The 20,664-nt window shown below is 36.2% G+C and overlaps 1 protein-coding gene across 18 annotated transcripts in view; it reads right to left on the reverse strand.

Moving 5' to 3' along the window:
- Nucleotides 1–20,664, reverse strand: part of DNM3 (dynamin 3) — a 551,570-nt gene that overhangs the window by 291,874 nt on the left and 239,032 nt on the right. For 12 of the 18 annotated variants that reach the window (XR_013529537.1, XR_013529536.1, XR_013529535.1 and 9 more), the window contains exons 13-14: nucleotides 12,317–12,368; nucleotides 11,467–11,496 (exon numbers count right to left, since the gene is read on the reverse strand). Coding sequence is in view for 12 of the 18 variants with exons in the window: in XM_035280125.3 (XP_035136016.1) it covers nucleotides 11,467–11,496; nucleotides 12,317–12,368 (82 nt within the window). In the remaining 6 variants the exon portion in view is untranslated. The remainder of the gene's footprint in view (nucleotides 1–11,466; nucleotides 11,497–12,316; nucleotides 12,369–20,664) is intronic. The other 6 variants (XR_013529540.1, XM_035280126.3, XM_008985018.5 and 3 more) reach the window with 1 other exon arrangement.

Consider the following 20,664-nt stretch of genomic DNA (forward strand, 5'->3'; position numbering starts at 1 on the left):
GAATTTTAATACTAGGATATTCCTTCTTTTTTTTTTTTGAGACAGATCTGCTCTTGTTACCCAGGCTGGACTACATGGGCATGATCTTGGCTCACTGCAACCTCTGCCTCCTGGGTTCAGGCAATTCTCCTGCCTCAGCCTCCCAAGTAGCTGGGATTACAGGCACGCACCACCATGCCCAGCTAATTTTTTGTATTTTTAGTAGAGATGGGGTTTCACCATGTTGACCAGGATGGTCTCAATCTCTTGACCTCGTGATCCACCCACCTCGGCCTCCCAAAGTGCTGGGATTACATGCGTGAACCACCGCGCCCAGCCCTCCTCCTTTTTTTTAATAAAGAATAATGTTATCTTAAATTGAATAATAAGAAAATTAGCTCAATGGCAAACAATCACTCCCAATAACCAAACTCCTGACCTCAAGTGGTCTGCCTCCCTTGGCCTCCTAAAGTGCTGGGATTGCAGGCCCAAATTTATTTCTTTATTACACTAAATATATTTTAAACCAAAATCCAACATTAAAACTGATGGTAAAAGACTAAAAACATTCCCACTAAAGTAAAAAGCAGCTTAGAAAATCCAGTACAATTTTATAGTTCTGTAAGGAATAATATATGAAAATAGATGGGGCCGGACACAGTGGCTCACGCCTATAATCCCAGCACTTTGGGAGGCCGAGGCGGGTGGATCACAAGGTCAGGAGATCGAGACCATCCTGGTCAACAAGGTGAAACCCGTCTCTACTAAAAATACAAGAATTAGCTGGGCATGGTGGTGCGCGCCTGTAGTGCCAGCTACTTGGGAGGCTGAGGCAGAAGAATTGCTTGAACCCAGAAGGCAGAGGTTGCGGTGAGCCGAGATCGTGCCATTGCACTCCAGTCTGGGTAACAACAGCGAAACTCCGTCTCAAAAAAAAAAGAAAATAGAAATAAAAGATGCAACCACACAGTTAAGATAAAATTTATAATTGAATATTTAAAACTACTAGAGAATCCAGTAAACTCCAGTGATACAAAATATGTGCTTAAAAACCAATGGTTTTCTTGTATCAATAAATAATTAGATGATATAATTGAAAAATCCTATGTAAAATTACATCTTAAGTATTTTCAGCTATTTTATATTTTAACAAGAAATGTAAATTTACCTAAATTAAGGGGGAAACAGAAGTTAGAAAAACAGAACAAACGATTTGATTGGATAGGAAAACAGGAAGTAAAAAACTGAGACTTCATCCCATATGAATTTATAAGCTTTACATACAACCAATAGAACTCTACTTGGAATATAACAAAATTTTCATCTTCAACTGAAAGAATAAGTTACCTACAAAAGTAAAATTCAGTTTTGAAAAAAGAAGAGTAAATAAAAGGGAAAACCTAGCAGTTATTAAAACAGACTGATGCAATAATTAAAAAGTGTGTCACTGTACAAAAGTCAACAGATGGAGGGATAAGATAAATAAGTTAGATACGGACTCTAGCTTAAGAGTTCACCCTTCACCAGGACTGAGGTCAGAATTCTGCCACTTATCCATTGTATGACCTAGGGTAAACTATTTAACTTTTCTAAGCTTCAGTCCCATCATTTATAAAATGGGAAAAACACTGGACCCTAATTCACAGGGTTGCTGTAGAACTGCATGAGTGGATGTAAGGAAAACATTCAAGGCAGTAACTAGCCATAAAGTAAACTTTTAAGGAATGTGAACCACTATGATTATTATGCTACTATTGTTGACATTATTACATAATCAAGGAAGTATTGCAAATCAATGGTGATGGTATGGACTATTCATATGATTATATTTATACATTAGGTCCTTTGGAATAATAATAATAACCAATAGTAACTGAGTTGTTACAACATACAAACACAGTACTTGATATAAACTAATGTATTTAATCTTCACAACAACTCTAAGATGCAATGATCATATTCCTTTTGCAAATGAGGAAACAGAAACAGAGATATTAAGGAACTTGCCCGTGTCTGGCAAGAGACAGAACCAGATATGGCAGATTCTATGCTCTTAGCCTCTATACTCTGCTCCCTAAATTAGTGCCGCACCTTGTACCATGTGCTATGATGAATCTCTGATGAGTTACAGGGACAAATGTCAATAATGGATTCATAAAAATGCTATAAACACAACGATGAATATCTAACTGCTCTTAAGGTAGGTACCACCTTTCTAAATGTAAATACAGTAGAAGACATGAGAGAACAAAGAACAACAAAGATTACCACAAAACAGTTTTAAAACTTTACCTCAAGAACCCTATACATAAATTAAATTCTACATAAGAACATTTATTAAAAACTGTTAATAAGTATGATAAAATATCAATATAATTATTATATCAAAATTCTGTTATAAATCACTAAAAGTTAAAAAAAATCAAAGAAATTATAAACACAGGCATTAATGTCTCATTTGAAAGAGAAGATACTAGTGGCCAATAAGCATGAAAAATATTTCTCCACACTGGTAAGTTAGAGACATAAGTACTGTGGTTTAAGGGGATAGAAGTATATGATCAGCAAACAACAACAAAAAAATTTTAATATGGCTAAGTACAAAAATCCACAAAAATATTGGAAGAAAATATAAATAAGATACAAAATAAATCCCATAAAATGTTTAAAATTGTCTGAACCAAAATTATAATCTTTTGTTTTATATAGTGAACAAACTGAAAATCAAGAGATAGATAAGTAGAAAATATTTGTACTATATATAAAATACAAAAAAAAAAGTACATGGACTATTTTTTAAAATCCTAAAAATCAATAAGCAAATAATACAATGGTTTCCTAAAATGGGCAAAGGACACATCAGACATTTAATAGGAGAAGGGATACCAAAGTCTGTTAAGTTGGTATAAGGCTTCTTGGTAACTTTCAGTAAGTAAAATGTGAATCAAAGCAACAATATAGTATTCTTTCTATTAGATTATCAGAAATTATATAAAATATAGTTATCCAGTACTGGGTTTGAGGTACTTACATATATAGTTGTTGAGTCTATGAACTGGTTCAGCTGTTTTGGAAAAACTGGAAACAGCACAAATACCTATTCTTAGAGAAATGTGAATTAAGTATGGCACATCTATACTGTAGAATACTATAATATTGTGCCACAAAGAAGTTTTGTCATCTTCTGTCTGCACTCCAGCCTGGGCAACAGAGCAAAACTCTGTCTATGAATTTACATGGAAAGATCCCTAAGACATATCATTAAGTGAATAAAGTGAGTTCAACTTCAAATTTTACTCATCAGCTACCATACACCTGCTTTTAAATGTTGTTAGGGATACATCAATAAACAGGAGACAAAAATTCTTGCTTGGTGGAGTTTACAATTTTAGCATAAACCTGTACAATATTTGTCTATTTTTATTTTTTTAAATCACAGTGTCTTTGTGTATGGGTGTATATACATGTACTTGTGTGTATATATATGTGTATATATACTCCAAAATGGTAACAGTGGTTGTAGTAATGGAGGTGAGTGGGATTGGGTGGGGGTCAAGAGTATATTTAGTTTATCTGCATTATTTAACTTTTTCACAATAAGATATGTGATCATATATTTATTGTTTAATTTGAAAATTATAGATTCAAAATTATGTTACTTTAGATACAAGTAACAAATAGATACTTTGTTGTCTCCATTGATACTTTGTACTAAATAAGCTATAAAGTGGGTAACAAAATAATATCTTAGGTGAGAAACACTAACATTTTTAAATGTTACCAAAATTCCAAGGAATTGTAATAATAGAGGCATTTTCTTACTTGGAATCAAACACACCACACTTGTGAAAAAGAGAGTATCAAAGAGGATAAAAGAGACAGAGGGAGTACCAAAAAAAAAAAGAGAGAGAGATAGAAAGAGACAGAGGGAGGAAAAGAAGGAAGCAGGGAGGGAGAGGGAGGAGCTATGGGGCAGCTAGAGGGAGGCAGCAGGAGAGATGCCTTTGTTTCACCAGTTGTTCTTCCTCAGGTGAAACACGCCCTTGCCTCTACTGCCCCAAAGAAAAAACATAGGAGAAACCCAGATTCTGCCTATTAAATAGGGTTTTTCAAAGTAATTTTTAGTACATAAGATAATCTCTTCACTGGTTTTTATGCTCTAAACTCTCCATTAAGATGCAACTTGGCTGTAAAAATATGAAAAGTACATCTGCTTATTTCTGGGGAAAAAAGCACAAGTGGCATAGATTAAATACTATTCCAAATAAAACTCCACATTTCAAAGATGCAGAAGAAATTATTTTATTTGACCAAGTGTGGTTTTCATAAACTCTAATCTCTATTTTATTATAATAAAATAATGATTATTATATTTTATAAGCTATTGACTAGCCCCTTCGGAGATATTTTTATAGAATTAAAAAATAAAATGGAAACAAATTCAAATAGCCATTGTGGTTTTTTTGTTAATCAGATTAATTCATATAAACCCATGTTCACTCTTTTCAGATCTAACAGCTTTATTATAAGAATAATTTTAAGTGGCCAGGCACGGCAGCTCACACCTGTAATCCCAGCACTTTGAGAGGCCAAGGTGAGAGGATCATCTGAGGTCAAGAGTTCAAGGCTAGCCTGGCCAACATGGTGAAACGCTGTCTCTACTAAAAATACAAAAATTAGCCAGGTGTGTATTCCAGCTGCTCGGGAGGCTGAGGCAAGAGAACTGCTTGAACCTGGGAGACAGAGCTGAGATCATGCCACTGCACTCCAGCCTGGGCAACAGAGCAAAACTCTGTCTCAAAAAAAAAAAAAGAAAAATATTAAGTAATAAAATAAGCAAATGAATTTAAATGATGAGACTATGAATAATTCAGGCTACAAAGTGAGGTTCTTGATGAAATTTATAAACTATTAGAACTGTGATTAAACACAGTGATTAAGATTTTAATCCTGGTGCTATCATTTATGATTTTTGTGACTGCACACATTACTTGGCCTCTCCATGCCTCAGTTCCTCGATCTGTAAAACTGATATAATAGAGGTACCTACCTCATAGAGTTGTTGAGAGGAATTAATGAACTAATGTGTGTAAAACACCCAACACTATACCTAAGTACCTAACTAGCATTCTCTCATTTAATACAAAAACCTTATTAAACAGTTGCTAATATTATCAGCTTATTACAGATTAGAAACCTGAGGTACAGTAAGGCTTAATTAATTTGCTCACGATGACACAGTGACCCCACTGTGTCAGCTCGGAAGAACCACTACACCACGTTGCTTCTCAACTTAGTAGAGTTAAGAGAATTATTTTTAAAACAAAAGAGAGAGAAGGGGAAACTTATTAATTGGAAAAAAATCATTAAATTTAATTAATAAGTGAACCATAGGGTTTTAATGATGAAGTATTAACCATCTTATGCTCCTTTAAAAAGATAGCATACACAAAAATCCTATTATCCAAATTAGATTGTTCTGAAGAAAAACAATGCTCAGCAAGTACCTGCCTTCATCTGTGATGCATCTCCTCCAGCATCTATCCTCTCTTCTTCCAACAATAGCTCTTTCAAGGGCAGAAGCAGCCCATGTGTTCTGGTGAGGTGCCTCCCCTGCTCCATATGATGTGGCCTAAGTTAATCAGTATACCTCATTCTCTGGCCACAGTGGATGCATCAGAAATGAGCACATGATCCATGCCAGTCCAGTCAGACTGAACCTCAGAAGGTTTTCTGAAAATCCTGGGAAAAAAGACTCTTATTTCTGCTGGATTCAAACTAGGAAGAACATCCCCTGGAGACTGACGACAGTCATCTTGCAATCCTTTGAGGCAAGAACAGAACCACAGCAAAAGGGCAGAACAAAAATATGGAAAGAAAAAAACTAGTTGTGGATTAAATAGTGCTTGATTCTATCCCTGAAGTGTCCATTCATGTAAACTAACAAATTCCCTTTTTCCAGGGTCATTTGAGTTTTCTGAAATTTACAGCTGAAAAAAAATCCCAACCAATAGAGATATCAGTACTGGGAAGCCAGGTAAGAGTGGGGGTTAAGAGTGACAGACCCTAAAAGGTGGAATTAGCTGAGTGGAGAAAGGTGAGAAGGCTGGAAGGATCTGTTTTAGGTTAGGATGTTGGCAATCCTTGTTATTCATTTGTTAAGGAACTAATTAAACTCTCACCTTTTTAACATTTGACTCAAACCATGTTCTTACAGAGATTGAAGAACTAGGGGACGGGGTAGAAAAATTTCAGGATAGTGAGGTGTCTTTACACTTTCTGAGACCTGTGAGAGATCCTATGAAAAAGAGACTAGTGTCTACTGAAACTAGTTTTCAGAAAGTAGGGAGAGAAGAAACCCTGTTTGTAAGGAATTGTCTTTTTCTGTTTGCAGCCTATAATACAAAAGGTTGATAATTCAGTGACCTGGAGACCTTCGGGTTTGAGAAAGCCAAATTTCATATTCCAATCTAAAGTTAGAATAATAGTGGGCACATGAATGGCAAACAAAACTGAAAATAAGCTTGGGACTAAGAGGTACCATAACATCCAGGCTCATGCGAGCACTTGCTCTACTTCCTGCTTAAAGGAAAAGTCTTTCCCATTATACAATTGTAGTTGGATACGTTCTTGGGCCAAGGAGCATGTCAGCAATGCCTTCCTGCTAGACTCTTGATGTCAAAGAAATGAATTATTAGTCATGTAAATGCCACATTAGTTCTCCTGGCCCCTAACATATTCCAACCAAGGAAATTTCATCCCCATTTGTATTCAGCTAGTCACACCTTCTGAAGACAATGTTCCACAAATATCTTTATCACTTGTTGTGCCCCTCCCTCCAGTGTTTGTTTTCTCTTACTCCAATAACACCTCTGACTTTCATGTGCCATTCTCTTTACTCTTAAACCTTGAAATACAACATGCCACCAACTGACCTTAACCTCCCACCTCATCACTTCTTTTCCTTAATCCTAGCACACACTTTTCCTGATTTTTGTAAAACCTTCAATTCCCTGGCTTGTCCATTTCCTTTCAAGTGTCAGTCAACATCATGTTTTTGTTTTTGTTTTTGTTTTTTGTCTTTTCTTTTTCCTGGGCACAAGTTCAGAGTTTATTTTCCTCTCTTGCAGCTAGATGAGCCCAAACAACTAAGTTGTATTCAACAAAATGGAAATGATGTGTGTCACTTATGGACTGATTCTTAAAAACCTCCCTTGCCCAGGCTTCTATGTTTCCTATCTGCTGGGAGAATGAAATTTGCAGGTTCTATGCAAAAGAAGGTGGAGAAGGGAGATTTTGGAATCTCTGGAATTCCAGAACCCAGTCTGTTACTAACCATGTGAAGCAAGGTATCTCCTTGCATCTTGATGACCTTCATTGAATTGTTACAGCAGGGTGAATTATGCCAATCTACTGAAATCCTGAGGTTGTTTGTTACTTGGTTAATCTATCCTGATTATTACATCAATTAAAGCTTCTCATATGAGATTACAAGTCCTTTACCTCAATCTGTTTCTCTTAAAAATTCTAACTCATCTTCTCTCTTGACCTTCCATGCTGCCTCCCTAGAAAAATTCCAGCTCAGAATATCAATTCATTTGTCTGTGTTCTCAGCTTTATGCCACCTTCCAACTGTAGAGCAGAAGAGCAATTTACAAAGCCAAGAGAACCTGTGCTATCACTGGACCCTCAGATAGTCCCTAACCTGCACAGGACCTTCCACAGTCCAACTCTCTGACAACTTCCTCCAAGTTTCTTGAGCTCTTCGAAACATCAAACTATTGACCATTCCTGCCTTGACACATTCTCTCCTTTTAGCTTTTGTTTAACCAGTCTCCAAGTTTTCCTAACTCTCTCATCACTTCTTAGTTGCCTTTTCAGTTCCCTATTCAGTTCCAGTTCTTCTTTCTCCATTATCCTTTAAGTCCTATATTCCTTTCTGTGTTCTCATCCTTTGGAGGTGGACTCATCTACTCCCATGGCTTCAGCTACCATGTATTTATTGACAACAGTGAAACGTATCTCCTGAACCTCAAACCCCAATGATATTTCCCATAAGCACAAACATTCAAAATGAAATCAGCATCTTCTTCTCTCATCTCCCCTGACACCTGCTTCACCTTCTCTTGCACTACCTTTGTCAGTGCATCCCCTTAGCCGTAAGCCTACAAGGATGACTTAACTCCCTGAGAACTCTTTATAACCTTCCAATCCTACTCTCTGAATATATTTTGAATCTGTCCCCTCTGCCAAATACTACCTGCAACCAACGTTTTTTCCACCTGAATAACTTCAAAAGCATCCTCACCAATTCCTGTATCTCTAGTTTGATTCATTCAAACTATTCCATTACAGACTTTTCTAATGTAAAAATCAGTTGAGTTCCCTTTCCTATTGGAAATCCTTCCATGACTCTCCAATACTTTTGGAAGAAAGAGTTCTCTGTCTCTTTTAGACTTAGATACTTTTATCCAGCTTCTCACTGGACATTTTTACTTTGAACTCCTACAGTGACTTATACCCAGAAAGCTACCTTTTTTTCCTCTGGATCCCAAACTGATTTCACTATGCTCCTTTCTCTGTGAAGAGTGGCACCATCTTACTTGTGCCTAAATCATAAATCTTGATGGCACTGAAGACAATCTCCAGTTTTCTCTCCAACATCCAGTTTATCACAGATATTCTGGATTCTTCCCACTTAATAGCTCTTGAATTAACCAGCTTTTCCTCAAATTCATTACAAACACCCAAACCTGGATCACCACAATTTTTTATCCACATCAGCCTTCTAACTAATCTTTTTCCAGTCTTGTCTTGCCTTCGAAGTTTTTGTTAATGTGATTATCAAATGTTATATAATTGTGCTTAAAACCTTACTATGATTCTGTACTGCTTTAAGCAACATAAAAGTAGCTTTAATGAAGCTTATGTCCTACATAAGACAAAAAATAGTAAATAAATAAATAAGATTGTTTCTAATAATAAAATGTAATCAATAGTGAAAGACACTGGGAAGGGAAGGTAACTTTAAATCTGGTGATCAAGGCTGGCCTCTTTCAGAAGTGATGTTTTAGTAAGACCTGAAGGGTTATAAGTAGTTAGCCTTGGAAAAGGAAGTAGACATCAATTTGCTTACTTACCATCATCCCTGCTGGGCTGTGGGCTTCCTGAGGATAAGGCCTGTGACTAATGCATCATCATTCTTCTCTAAACACCCACCACAGATTTTGGTTTTGAATACATGAGTCGAAGGATGAATGAACATTAAATTTAAAATTTTGAGCACTCCAGCTTTAGGTAACTTATGTGCTCACATTTTTTTGGTACATTTGCTGACATCAACTTGTGAAATTATTAAAATTCCTAGGCAGACATAAACAAATAGGATTTAGACTTTAAAGAAGAGTTTTGCCTTTCTTAAATCCTTCTAAAATATTTCAGAACAGATGCTGCACAACAATATCCTACAACCAGGAGCCCTAAGAGGATAGCAGCATGGATGAATCACTTCCTAAGATGCTGCAGGGTGTTTCAGCCCCACCAACCATAAAAGCCAGCACCAGTCAGAAGGCTGGGCTCCAAGACTCCCCAGATTTGAGCCTCTTAATAGGCAAAACCATTTTCATATGAACCCCAATCAACAGCACACGCTCAGATTCATAAAGAAAAAATTTCAAGTCATTATGGCTTATTTCTGCTATGCAGGAAGAACTACAAAGGATCCTTTAACATGTATTGTATCTTGTATATATTATTGGATTTGAGTCTGGAAAATAACATATTCTGGTTCATAATCCCTTGCTTGCAAATTGAAAGGTTTTTTTTAAACAAATTTGGTAGCAAAACCTGATCTGATGTGAAAGGATTTATCTTTTATTCAAAAGTTTACTTGGTGTGACTATTCCTTTGTTTCACTGCAGAAATAGAATATGTTTCATTATAGAGTGTTGTCTCTAACTCCACAAAAATGTAGGGTAATATATAATATAGTCAATATATTGCTTTTCTAAAGTCCAAAATATTCTGACCTTCAAGGCATGTTTGGCCCCAGAAGTTTTGGATAAGGAATCTATATTCCGTTATAGCACTCACCCAATTCTATTATCTTGAGATGTAATACTTCCATGTGTGGGCTTTGAAGTATCCAGCAAAAGTAAAGTCATGGAAACCAATTAGCATGATTTGAACATTTGGAAGTAATATAACTGAAAGCTGTTCCAAGTTTCCTCTGATTTAAAGTATGCATTTATGCTATTACACTATTGCTTTTCCTATATGTATATACTTCTATGAGCTAAGAGATGCTTCTGACCAGGAGGAAACTTTTATAGGTAAATCCTTTATACCATGTCCAACCATAATCTGGACATTGTAGACATCAGAATAACTGTCATAGCTTCTAACTTTCCCATGTGTTTTATTGTTCTCATTTTATAACTTTTATAATTTTCTTATACTTAAACTTTTTTTCCTAAGAATTTGAAGAAACAGCACCTAACTTCTGGGAGTAACATTCTATTCTTTACAGGGCACATATCTGGTAATGGGCTGCAAACCTCATTATATATATATCATTTCTGAATCCCACAATCACCCTGAGAGATATTTTCTATTCCTCCCATCACACAGCTGGGCAAACTCAGGCACAATTTGTCCCAGGCCACATGACTCCTAAGTGACAGAACAGAATGTGAACCTAGGACTGTCTAGGTCCAAAACCTGTATCTTCCCAAAATATCATGGGGCAAATAATTGACCCATGCTCCAATCTCATTCTCAACTTGTGCATAGTTGGAAGAATATGCCTGCTTTATCCATGGTAGAAATTAGAGTTTAAATTTTTTTTCTAAATGCCTATGACTAGTCATTTGACAATGTCTCTACACTTCCATAAAAGAAGACACAATATCTGGTTTTCAAAGATTTAACTCTATAGCCATATAAAATGACCATCGATATAACTTTGCTTTTCTGTTTTATTATTTTTTAAATAAATGCAAATAATTGGAATTGGGTAGGCTTATCGACAAACACAGCAAAATCAGATATTCAATATTTACCCACCTTTTAGAAGCATCATCTACATTTATTAGAAATACTATCATACAAGGGGAAGAGAAACGCTTACACTTTATAACAACATAGCATAAAAGGACAGAGATGAAGATCATTAATGATTTTAATTATTTTAAGGCCCATTAAAATTAGAGAAACATCAAAGCACCCACAGTGTTAAGGGTTTATTATTATAGCATTTTAGAGTTTACTAGTTCATACCTTTCAATCACAGCAAGTTATTAGCAGTGAAGGGATGAACCCTCTTAAGAGGATTTTTATTTCAATGGTAGGGTGTTACGGACAAGACAACCTAAGTTTAAAAAAAAATTAGTAGCAAGCGCTAGTCGAGTTAATCAGTTAAAGACAAACTGTGCCCTTGGGAAGCTAAATGAAAAAGCAACAGTAAAGCTTACAGAACTTAGCTCGTACAATTTGCCTTGAAGGCGGAAGATTGGTTCCCTGAAATAGCAAAGAATTATATGCTTTAGTTCAGAAAAAAAGTTTTTAAAATAAAGTCTGTTATTACCTCTTCTCCTTTCAAAACAATGGGGAAAAAATCTAGAGCAGAGGTTTCAATTTGTTCAATAATTGTACCTCTGAACGTTTTTTAAAAACTGTAAAGCCATCATTGTTTTGACTTGAAAAGAAATAACAATGCAAATATTCATTATCACATAAAACATAAAAGAAACAGCAAACTGTTGAGTTAATACAATCTCTGCAGAGCGCTATTAGTCAGAGACAGCTGGTCAGCCCAAAAACACAAAAACTCAAAAGTTCAGATCTTCTTAGGAATTAACACGTTCATTAACCAACAGGAATTTAGTGTGGCAGAGATTAAGTCCACCAACTGCCTTCTTCTTGAGCTGTCCCTTCACTGATACCAAGCTGTGCAAATGTGTGAACTAGTCAGCAGCCCCAGAAAGCTCATGCAACTACTCAACACGTTTTAACCTTCAACTGACTCACAGATTCAATGTTAAATTAAACTTAGGGGTAATGTAAGCAAGCAAAATAGGATACAAGGAGTCAAATTTGAAATGCAGAGCAAGTAGCAGAAAGGTTATTTAAAATAAATCATTATGGTTAACTGCATAAAATAGCCCAAAAAAATGCAATTTGCTCCAAAATTTTATAAAAGCAAAAACAAAATAAAATGAAAAGCTGCATTTCAAGCAAAATTTGCACAATTAATTTGCATTAAAAAAATAGTCAATCAAGCGATTTAGTTCAAATTCTTTGGGGCATGCATACACTGATTCTCTTATGCAATTCCTACCTGATTTCCAATTGTGGTTTTCTTGTGAACCTGACTGCTCCTCTGCTGAGCACTGAGAAAAGCAAAGGAAAGCAGCACTGAAGAGACACATACAATTTTTTCCTGAACAAGTAACAAATACTAATATATATGCAGGCTTTAAAAAAAATCAGTGGAAGCAGACCTAATACTGAAATTCCAGGTGAGTTTAATTCTGGAAGCAAAACCAACTCAATGGGACACCTAATAGCACATAACTCCTAGTAGCACATAAACCAAAAATATAACACCACTGAAAGAAAAGCAGCATTGTACCATTAATAACATATGAGTTGACATATTTTCAATGTCCCACAGGTAGACAGAAGAGTTGTAAAGGAAATTAAATTAATGCTTATCGAGTATATAACATGTTCTAAGTGCTTTATAGATATTAATCATTTTCATTCTCACAGCAACCCCATGAAATAGTTACGATGATTATTCTTGTTTCATAGATGAGGAGAGAAGCTAAGTGACTTTCCGAAAGTCACTCAGCTAATAAGTGGTAGTACCAAGTAGTATGGCTCCACATCACAAAGTCTTTGTGATATTATCCAGTCTCATTGCTTTGAATTCTAATATATTCTGACAACTCCTTTAATGCATCCCTGGTTTGGATCTGCTATGCAGATCCAAAAATGTGTAAGTCCCAACTCTGGACTCATTCATGTTTTGAACAACTTAACATCAGCTCTTGGGTATCTAATGGGCATATCATTCTTAATATGTCAAAACTGAACTCCTGAAATCACCCCTAAAATTTGCTCCACCCACAGTCTTCCTTCTTCCTCTTAATTAGTGGCAATTCTATACCATACGTCCAAGTGCTTAGGCCAAAATCTTTGACTCCTCTTTCTCTCACAACCCATATCTGACCATGAGAAAATGCTGTCGACTACTTTCTTATAACACATATAACATTTAACCATCTTTTCATCCCTTCTCTTGGTCCCACCTTAGTTCACGACACTGTCATCTCTCATCCGGATCACTGTAATCATTTATTCTCTGGCCTCTACTTCCATACTCATCTCCCTGAAGTCGATTCTTAACAGACACCAGAGTGATACTTTTAGGAGGACTGTGTCACTCTTCTGCTCAAAACCCTCTACCACATCAACAACACTATTCCACTTAATGGTAAAAGCCAAAGTCCATACAAGGGTCTACAAGGCCCTACTCAAGCAACCCCCACCCCTGCCTCTTTGACTCATCTCCTCCTACCCTTCACCTCATTCCCTGAAGAGTTCCAGTCACACTGGCACCTGCTCTTTTTCAAACCCACCCACCACATTCCCACTTAGAGTGTTTTAGCAAGCTAGCTGCCTAGGATATGCTTCCCCCTTTTATCTGCATGGTTCCCAACATCTCCTTCAAGTCTTGCCTACTCTGACCACCCTATTTATAGCTGCATCCCTCCCTTCCTCCAGGACTGTCATCCCCAGATTTTTCTATCTGGCGTTTCTCACCTTCCAACACACTACAGGGTGTATTTCTTTTGTGTGTTTGTCTGCCTCTTTCCATTAGACTGTAAGCTCCTCATGAGTAGGCATTTGTGTCTGTTTTGTTCACTGCTATATCACCAGGGTCTACAAAGGACATGGCACATGATTGGCTTCACGAAATATCTGTTGGATGAAAAGCCCAATGAGGTTGATGTCATTGTAACCCCCATTTTGGACATAAATAGAGTGGGTTAAAAGCCAGACAGGACTCCAACAACTGAACAGAGCCCACACATTTCATCACTAGGTTACTCTATCCCTCAAAAGGAGAAAGGCTTTCTTTTGATAGATCCATGAATAAACATCTATCAATATAAGAAATACAACTCATTTTGGTTGTTCTGGGAAGATCAGCAATACTCAGTATTCTTACAGGCTGTTTAATAGTTTGTGGAAGCTGATTTGGAGATGAATGAAATAGTCTAAAATAGAGAAAAGGAAGACTAAAGACCTCAGTTAACTGTTTAAAGTGATGGTATGTTATGTTGCAGTAACAAGTTAGAAATCAATACCACGCTTGGAATGGCTGGTCAAAACAACAGTTTTTAATAATCTCCTCAGATACATTTAAGCTGCTTTCCTTCACTCAAACTCATGAAAAAACACTACATTCCACTGAGGGTGGGCAGGGGGTGAGTAGTGAAAGGCCACACTGTATTTGGTAGCTAAAAGTATTTTGTGTATATTTTTGGTTTTCAATTTTAAATTTGCTAATTTAAACTTCTTTCTTTCCTTTGAATTTTTCTAGCTTTCTATTAAATGGTTAATCCTCTTATTTTACCATGAAATTATTTCCTCTTTAACCATTTCCCTGAACAGTCTAAATCTACATTATTCATGTCCGGTAGGTGAGGCTGTGAAAGAGGTGACCAGGATCCAATGTGCCCACACCGCCCTCTGGCTGCCCTCATGCCCTGGCTCACACAGCATCTTCAGTATCGCTCTCCTAAGTGCTTTGGATCTCCTCCTTACTTTGTTTTTCCACATTAAATGTCACCTTTCCAGTGTCCTCCAGGCTCCCCAGTCTTCCAGGAATAAACGGGAAAACTATTATAATGAGATCATGACATCTTCATAGGTCATGGTTATCTCTTCCAAGCACCATAATTGTGTTTAAGGAGAAATGTTTTCACTAAAGCACTGACTAGTAGTGAAAACTTCCAAACTGTTGTAGACCCACAGGTATTTACTTTGAACAAATTATTGGGGATTCTTAAATTATGTGTCAGTCCCCTTCAAATCACTTAAGGGAAAAGAAGGTGAACATAAAGCAAAAGGCACAGAGATTGTTAATGACTCCTTTGCTACCTATGGCAAAAAGTTTGATCAAAATGGACTTCAGTCTCTCAGCTATAAAACGTGTATATGTGTGTCATAAGGGAGACAGACAGAAACAGAGACAGAGAGAAGGGCTAGGGGACTAAATGAGCTGTTTCTTAGGTTCCTTTTAGGTCCAATACTCCTTGAGATACAAAATTACTCTCAGAAGCTTATTAGCTATACTAGATAAAGACAATGTCCATTGACAGAGTTTCCATCTATGAAATAATGCATATTTCGGATCTACCACTTGTAAGAATATGCAGAAAGAAAAAATTTACTTTATAAGCCCATCTTAAATGCTAGATTTAGAAAAAACACTAAGTTGCCCTATTTTCCACCTAAAAAATAATCTTTTTGCAGCAATTGGCCCCATAAACTTAAACATTCTATTGTTAATGATGTATTTAGCTATTTGAGGTTACTTCAAAAACAACAAAATAAAAAATAGCCTGCCTACTTAGAATAGATTCTTTGTCATAATTCTTCTGTATGATATAATAATTGAACTGACAGCATTTCAAAGCATGTATTTAAAACTGTGTTCATGAGGAAACCTGTAAGGACTTGCAAATTAACCTGAGCCCTTGGACATGTTCTTGGATATAGTTACTTAACTAACTTGGAAATACTATAAAACATACCTATGTATTGTGTTTTCATTTAACATAAATCAAAAACTGAAGGGCATCAACTCTGTGGAAGATAAAAATATGAATAAGGTATGGTTCTTGTAATCGAAAGCCTATGATTGTCTGGTACAAATAATGATATGCACACATAAAACAAAAATAACAAATAACAAAATCTATATGAATAAATATTTGAGGATATAATAGAAAGCAAAAAAAAAGTGCTTCTGTTTAAAATGTGGGATATAATTACCATATCTTCTTCTTCTTATGTGTGTGTGTGTGTGTGTGTGTGTGTATGTGCATACACACATTTGTTGTTCATCATATAAATTCCTACTACACACAAGTCACTGTGGAAGGCTTTGCCAGAACACTAAAACATAGAACCAAATTGGTGTATGCTCAGACATAATTATTCTAAAAGCATATAACAAGTCTAAACTTTAAAAAAAAAATAAGAGTACATTAGAAGACAATCAGAGAACCCCTAATGTTATCTCTTGGCTCAAAACTTTTTTGCACAGTCTCTTCTATTCTCGTCTATGATGTGTGACCATTTATCAGATAAATCCTATACCATCATAATTGTTATGTTAGAATATTTAGAGACAAGAAATATAATTTCAGGTGATATGATCTGAGATGTTCGCGGAAAAGGAAAAGAAGACAAACTTTAATAAAGGAAGACGCCTGACTACATTTTAAGAGAATAGATTGGTATTAGCAAAGCCGGGAGGTAGAAAAGCCATAAGGCATATGGGGAAGTTATGGAGAGTAAAACTATTAGGGCAGAATTATCCAATCATAGACTGGGGTTTGTAAGTGACCTTAAAAGCCATCTAGTACAATTACTGTATGCTGGGGCCAATTATGGAGAATTTGGCTGTTACTCTGAAGGCAGCAGAAAACATTCAATGTTTCTGTGCCAGCAAGTGACATGATCAGAGCAACATTTTAGTACAAATTAGTTTCCCAAAATGCATAATATTGACTCAAGCAGAGAAGACAGGAAGCAGCCAACTCAGACCCCCTCTCTCTGACTATTGGAGTCCTGTCCAATCTTAAAAGTCCAATCAAGTACCATGTCTGAATTATGCCTTTTTAGAAATCTCCAGTTATCTCTCCTTTTCATGCACTTCCAAAGCCTTGGTCTGTGCCTGTAGTTTATATACAAGATTGTGTTATAGTTGGGTCTCCAAAAATGCCTGCTCCTTGATAGCCAAAAGCATTAATCTTGGTATTTCTACCTCTCTCACCACTGACACTATGTAGCAGAGGATTTATGGTAGTATCTTAAGAAATAGTTATGGAATTCTGTTTTGATGCCAGCGTTATTTACAACCAGACTATCAATGTTCATCTGTACTAGGAAACCTAAGTAATTTGAGGAAGCATATCACAGGCACATGTTAAAGCAAAAGTATGGTATATTTAGGGATCTCAAAGTGGCCAGACTGGCTGAAGCATGGAGATAGGGAGTAAAGTAAAGAGGAATAGTGACAATAGAACACGCTGAAGAGGTAAGCAGGAGACAAATTATAGAGAGCCTTGGAAATTACATTAATAAGTTTAAACTTTATCCTGAAAGTAACGAAGACTCTCAGGAGGAAGGAGAAAGAGCGTGATGGGGGTGGGGGAAGAGACTGTTGTAGTAACACAAGTAAGAGAGGACTAACTTTAGTAGTGGCAATGATGATAGACAGAAATAGATGAATTCAAAAAATATAATGGAGATAGAATCACATGAACTTTGTGAAGATGGATAGACAAAGATGTGAGGGGAATAAGGAGCAAAGAATAGAACTGGGAGGTGTCATCCATAGAAAGTGGGAACAACAGAGAAGTTATCAATTATAAGAGCAGATGAGTTTAGTTTGGGACTAGAATTTTGAGGCTTCTCTAGGATAAACAAGTAGAGATGTCCAGTAGACATCTGAATATGGCACATAGTCCAGTGAGAAGTCCTGAAATGAAGATCTGGACTTGGAGTCATCAGATAAAGTTGGCAACTAAAACCACTGGAGTGGGTAAGATCAGTTAGGAATAATGCAGTGAGTGAGAAAAGGGGGTCTAGGGAGGAAAACTGATTAAAGAACAGTTCTTAAGCCATAATCAAAAGATGAAGAGTTCCTTAAGACTGAGAAGTGGCTAGAGTGAAAAGAGGAAAACCAGTAGGGTGGGAGGTTATTTAAACAAAGGAACAGATCTCTTCAACAAGGAATGTTTAGTAATGTCAAATGAAAGGCTCAGAATTGTCCATTGGATAAATGGTTTTGTCCTGGACAAAAGCAGTCTCAGTAGAGTGGTGTGGTAGAAACTAGATTGCAGTGGGCTGAAAAGTGAAAGAAAGATGAGAAAGAAGAATGGAGCACATTCTAATGCCACTGAAAGAGGGCTCAGATGCACTAAGGAAATGGCAAGTTCCTTCCAGATGTAGATTCCATGGGAAATGTCAGGGTGTACCTCTACCTCTACCCACATTTCAACTGCTCAATGGCCACATACAGCTAGTGGCTCCTGTATTGAACAGCACAGATTATACAATAATTCCATAATCTCAGAAAGTTCTATTGTGCAACAGTGCTATAGAGTAAAGAAGCTCTTTTGGACTTGTTTCGCAGCAATTAGAAGGTCTTGCTTTTTCTCTTTTAGTAGCTACCACTGAAGATCACCACTAAGCTGTCAGTAAAGTAAGACAGTGAAAGTGCCAGAGCCATCAGCTGGGTTCACCATACTGTAGGGCTCTGCTGTCCAATGCAGTAGCTGGTAGCCAGATTAACACTTTAATTAGATTGAGTTAAATTAAAAATGTATTTCCTTCATTTCACTAGCCACATATCAACTGCTCAATAGCCACATACAGCTAGTGGCTTCTGTATTGAGCAGCACAGATTATACAATAGTTCTGTCATCTCAGAAAGTTCTATTGTGCAACAGTGCTACAGAGTAAAGAAGCTCTTTTAGACTGTTCTTTTATATTATCCAAGAAAGATTATGAACACTTCACTAGAGTCTCAAGAGTGTAACTTAACACAACTTACCCTGTGATAGTCCAGGCACCGTCCAATCAGACTGAAGCCAAAGGGAGAAGAAACAATGTCTGTTCCTCCTCTGGGATCTTCAGTGAAGTCTCAGGCTAATTATTATATAAGAAAATCTTACAGAACTTGGGAGCCTATAAAAGAAGGCTCACTTATCTCTTAAGATTCATGGTAAGGATGAAGAGGAAGTTTAAAATAACATATTTGAAGAGAAAAAGAGAAACGTGGCAATCCACTTATTTTTTAAATGGTGACTGGAACATTGGAATTTATAACTTATTTGAACAGGTGATATGAATGATGTCCTTTCAAGTTGCTCACCCCTGTATTTCTACTTGACAACAATCTCAGTAAGAAACCAAACATTTAATTCCTAAGTTTGCGTGTGAGTCAAAAAAAGGATCTTTTAATATTCCAATAACTAAGTTTTGATTCCTCAAGAGAGAGGACATTCTCATGTAAGAATAGGAACTAGAAACATTATAATAGAATATAATTATGCATTAGGGAAAAATAAACTAAGAATGTAAAGGGAAAGACTAAGATTTCTCTGGAATTTAGTGGCAAGGTTCAAATGTACTGCCTTTAGTAAAACAGCAACAGTGGCATTCCAGAGGATCAGGAAAAAGATATAACGAATCTTAGGACCCATAGAATTTTCATGGTGCTCATATAACAAGAACTGAAATCTGCACACTGTATCATTTCAACTGTGAGAAAACAGGTGCTGAGACCTACTGCGCAGATTGAAAAACAAATAGACCTTAGTCTGCTGCTTGTGGTGTATAGAGATGTTACTTTAACAGCACATATCTATAGCCCATCTTTCTCTTTAACCATTGGCCTGCATAAATCCTAGTAACTCACAAAGCAAATTGTGTCAGAACAAATGAAGAAGAGCAGAGGAGTTTGAAATTTCACTTCCCAAGGCATTCCACAAACAAGCTTGCATTTTTGTTCAAATGAGGATTACTGAGGATGAGGGGAAGTAAATGAAGAAACAATTGGGCCAGTTCCTATTTCTTAAATAGCAAAAACTAGTCATATTATGTAAAAATATATGTAATTTAGGGTTTTTTTCTAAAGAGGAAAACGACAAATTAAAATCCTTAAATCACAAGGGAAGTTGACGTTTTCTTCTGAAATACCGAACTTTCAGGCTCAGAAACTATATTATGGTTGAAAGAGCATTTAGAAGCCAGGAAATTCCAAAGCAAGCCCAGAGCAGTGCTTATTTGGACACATTACACATGGTACATATTTTACAGTCCATGTCTAACAAATAACCAGAAGATGGAAAAAAGTGTCACATATTCAACATGGCAGTATGAATTCTATAACAGAAAGAAGAACTTTGAGATGTCCTGAATGTTACTCTGAAACTAAATATTTTATTAATCCTATTTTAGCAATTTATTTTCCTTTTTGAAAAAATTAGAACAAAAAGTCATCAGAGTTGAAAAAAATTACATGTGTAAAGTACTATGTACATCACCATCCTATAAATCTAAGGCGGCAGTTCTTTCTTCTTTGGCAACTCTCTAAAAATCTCATGAAACAAATACTTGTTTTCTTCAACTCCAGACCTTAATTTTCTGTCTTTGGAACTTAAAAATACTTACATAATTGTCTTCAAATATGGCTTGACTTTTCTTCCTTGATGGAAACAGCATTCTTGCCAACTTTAAAATTTATAGCTACAACCATATTTTTTTAATTTTTAAAAGCACAAAAAAACCACAACCCCTCAAAGTTATTTTGAAATGAACATTTCTTCATCTTCATAATCACCCCATGTCAACTCCAAGTCAACATACTAATGGAAA

Source organism: Callithrix jacchus, chromosome 18 (assembly GCF_049354715.1).
Source record: "Callithrix jacchus isolate 240 chromosome 18, calJac240_pri, whole genome shotgun sequence".
In the NCBI taxonomy this organism is placed as follows: Eukaryota; Metazoa; Chordata; class Mammalia; order Primates; family Cebidae; genus Callithrix; species Callithrix jacchus.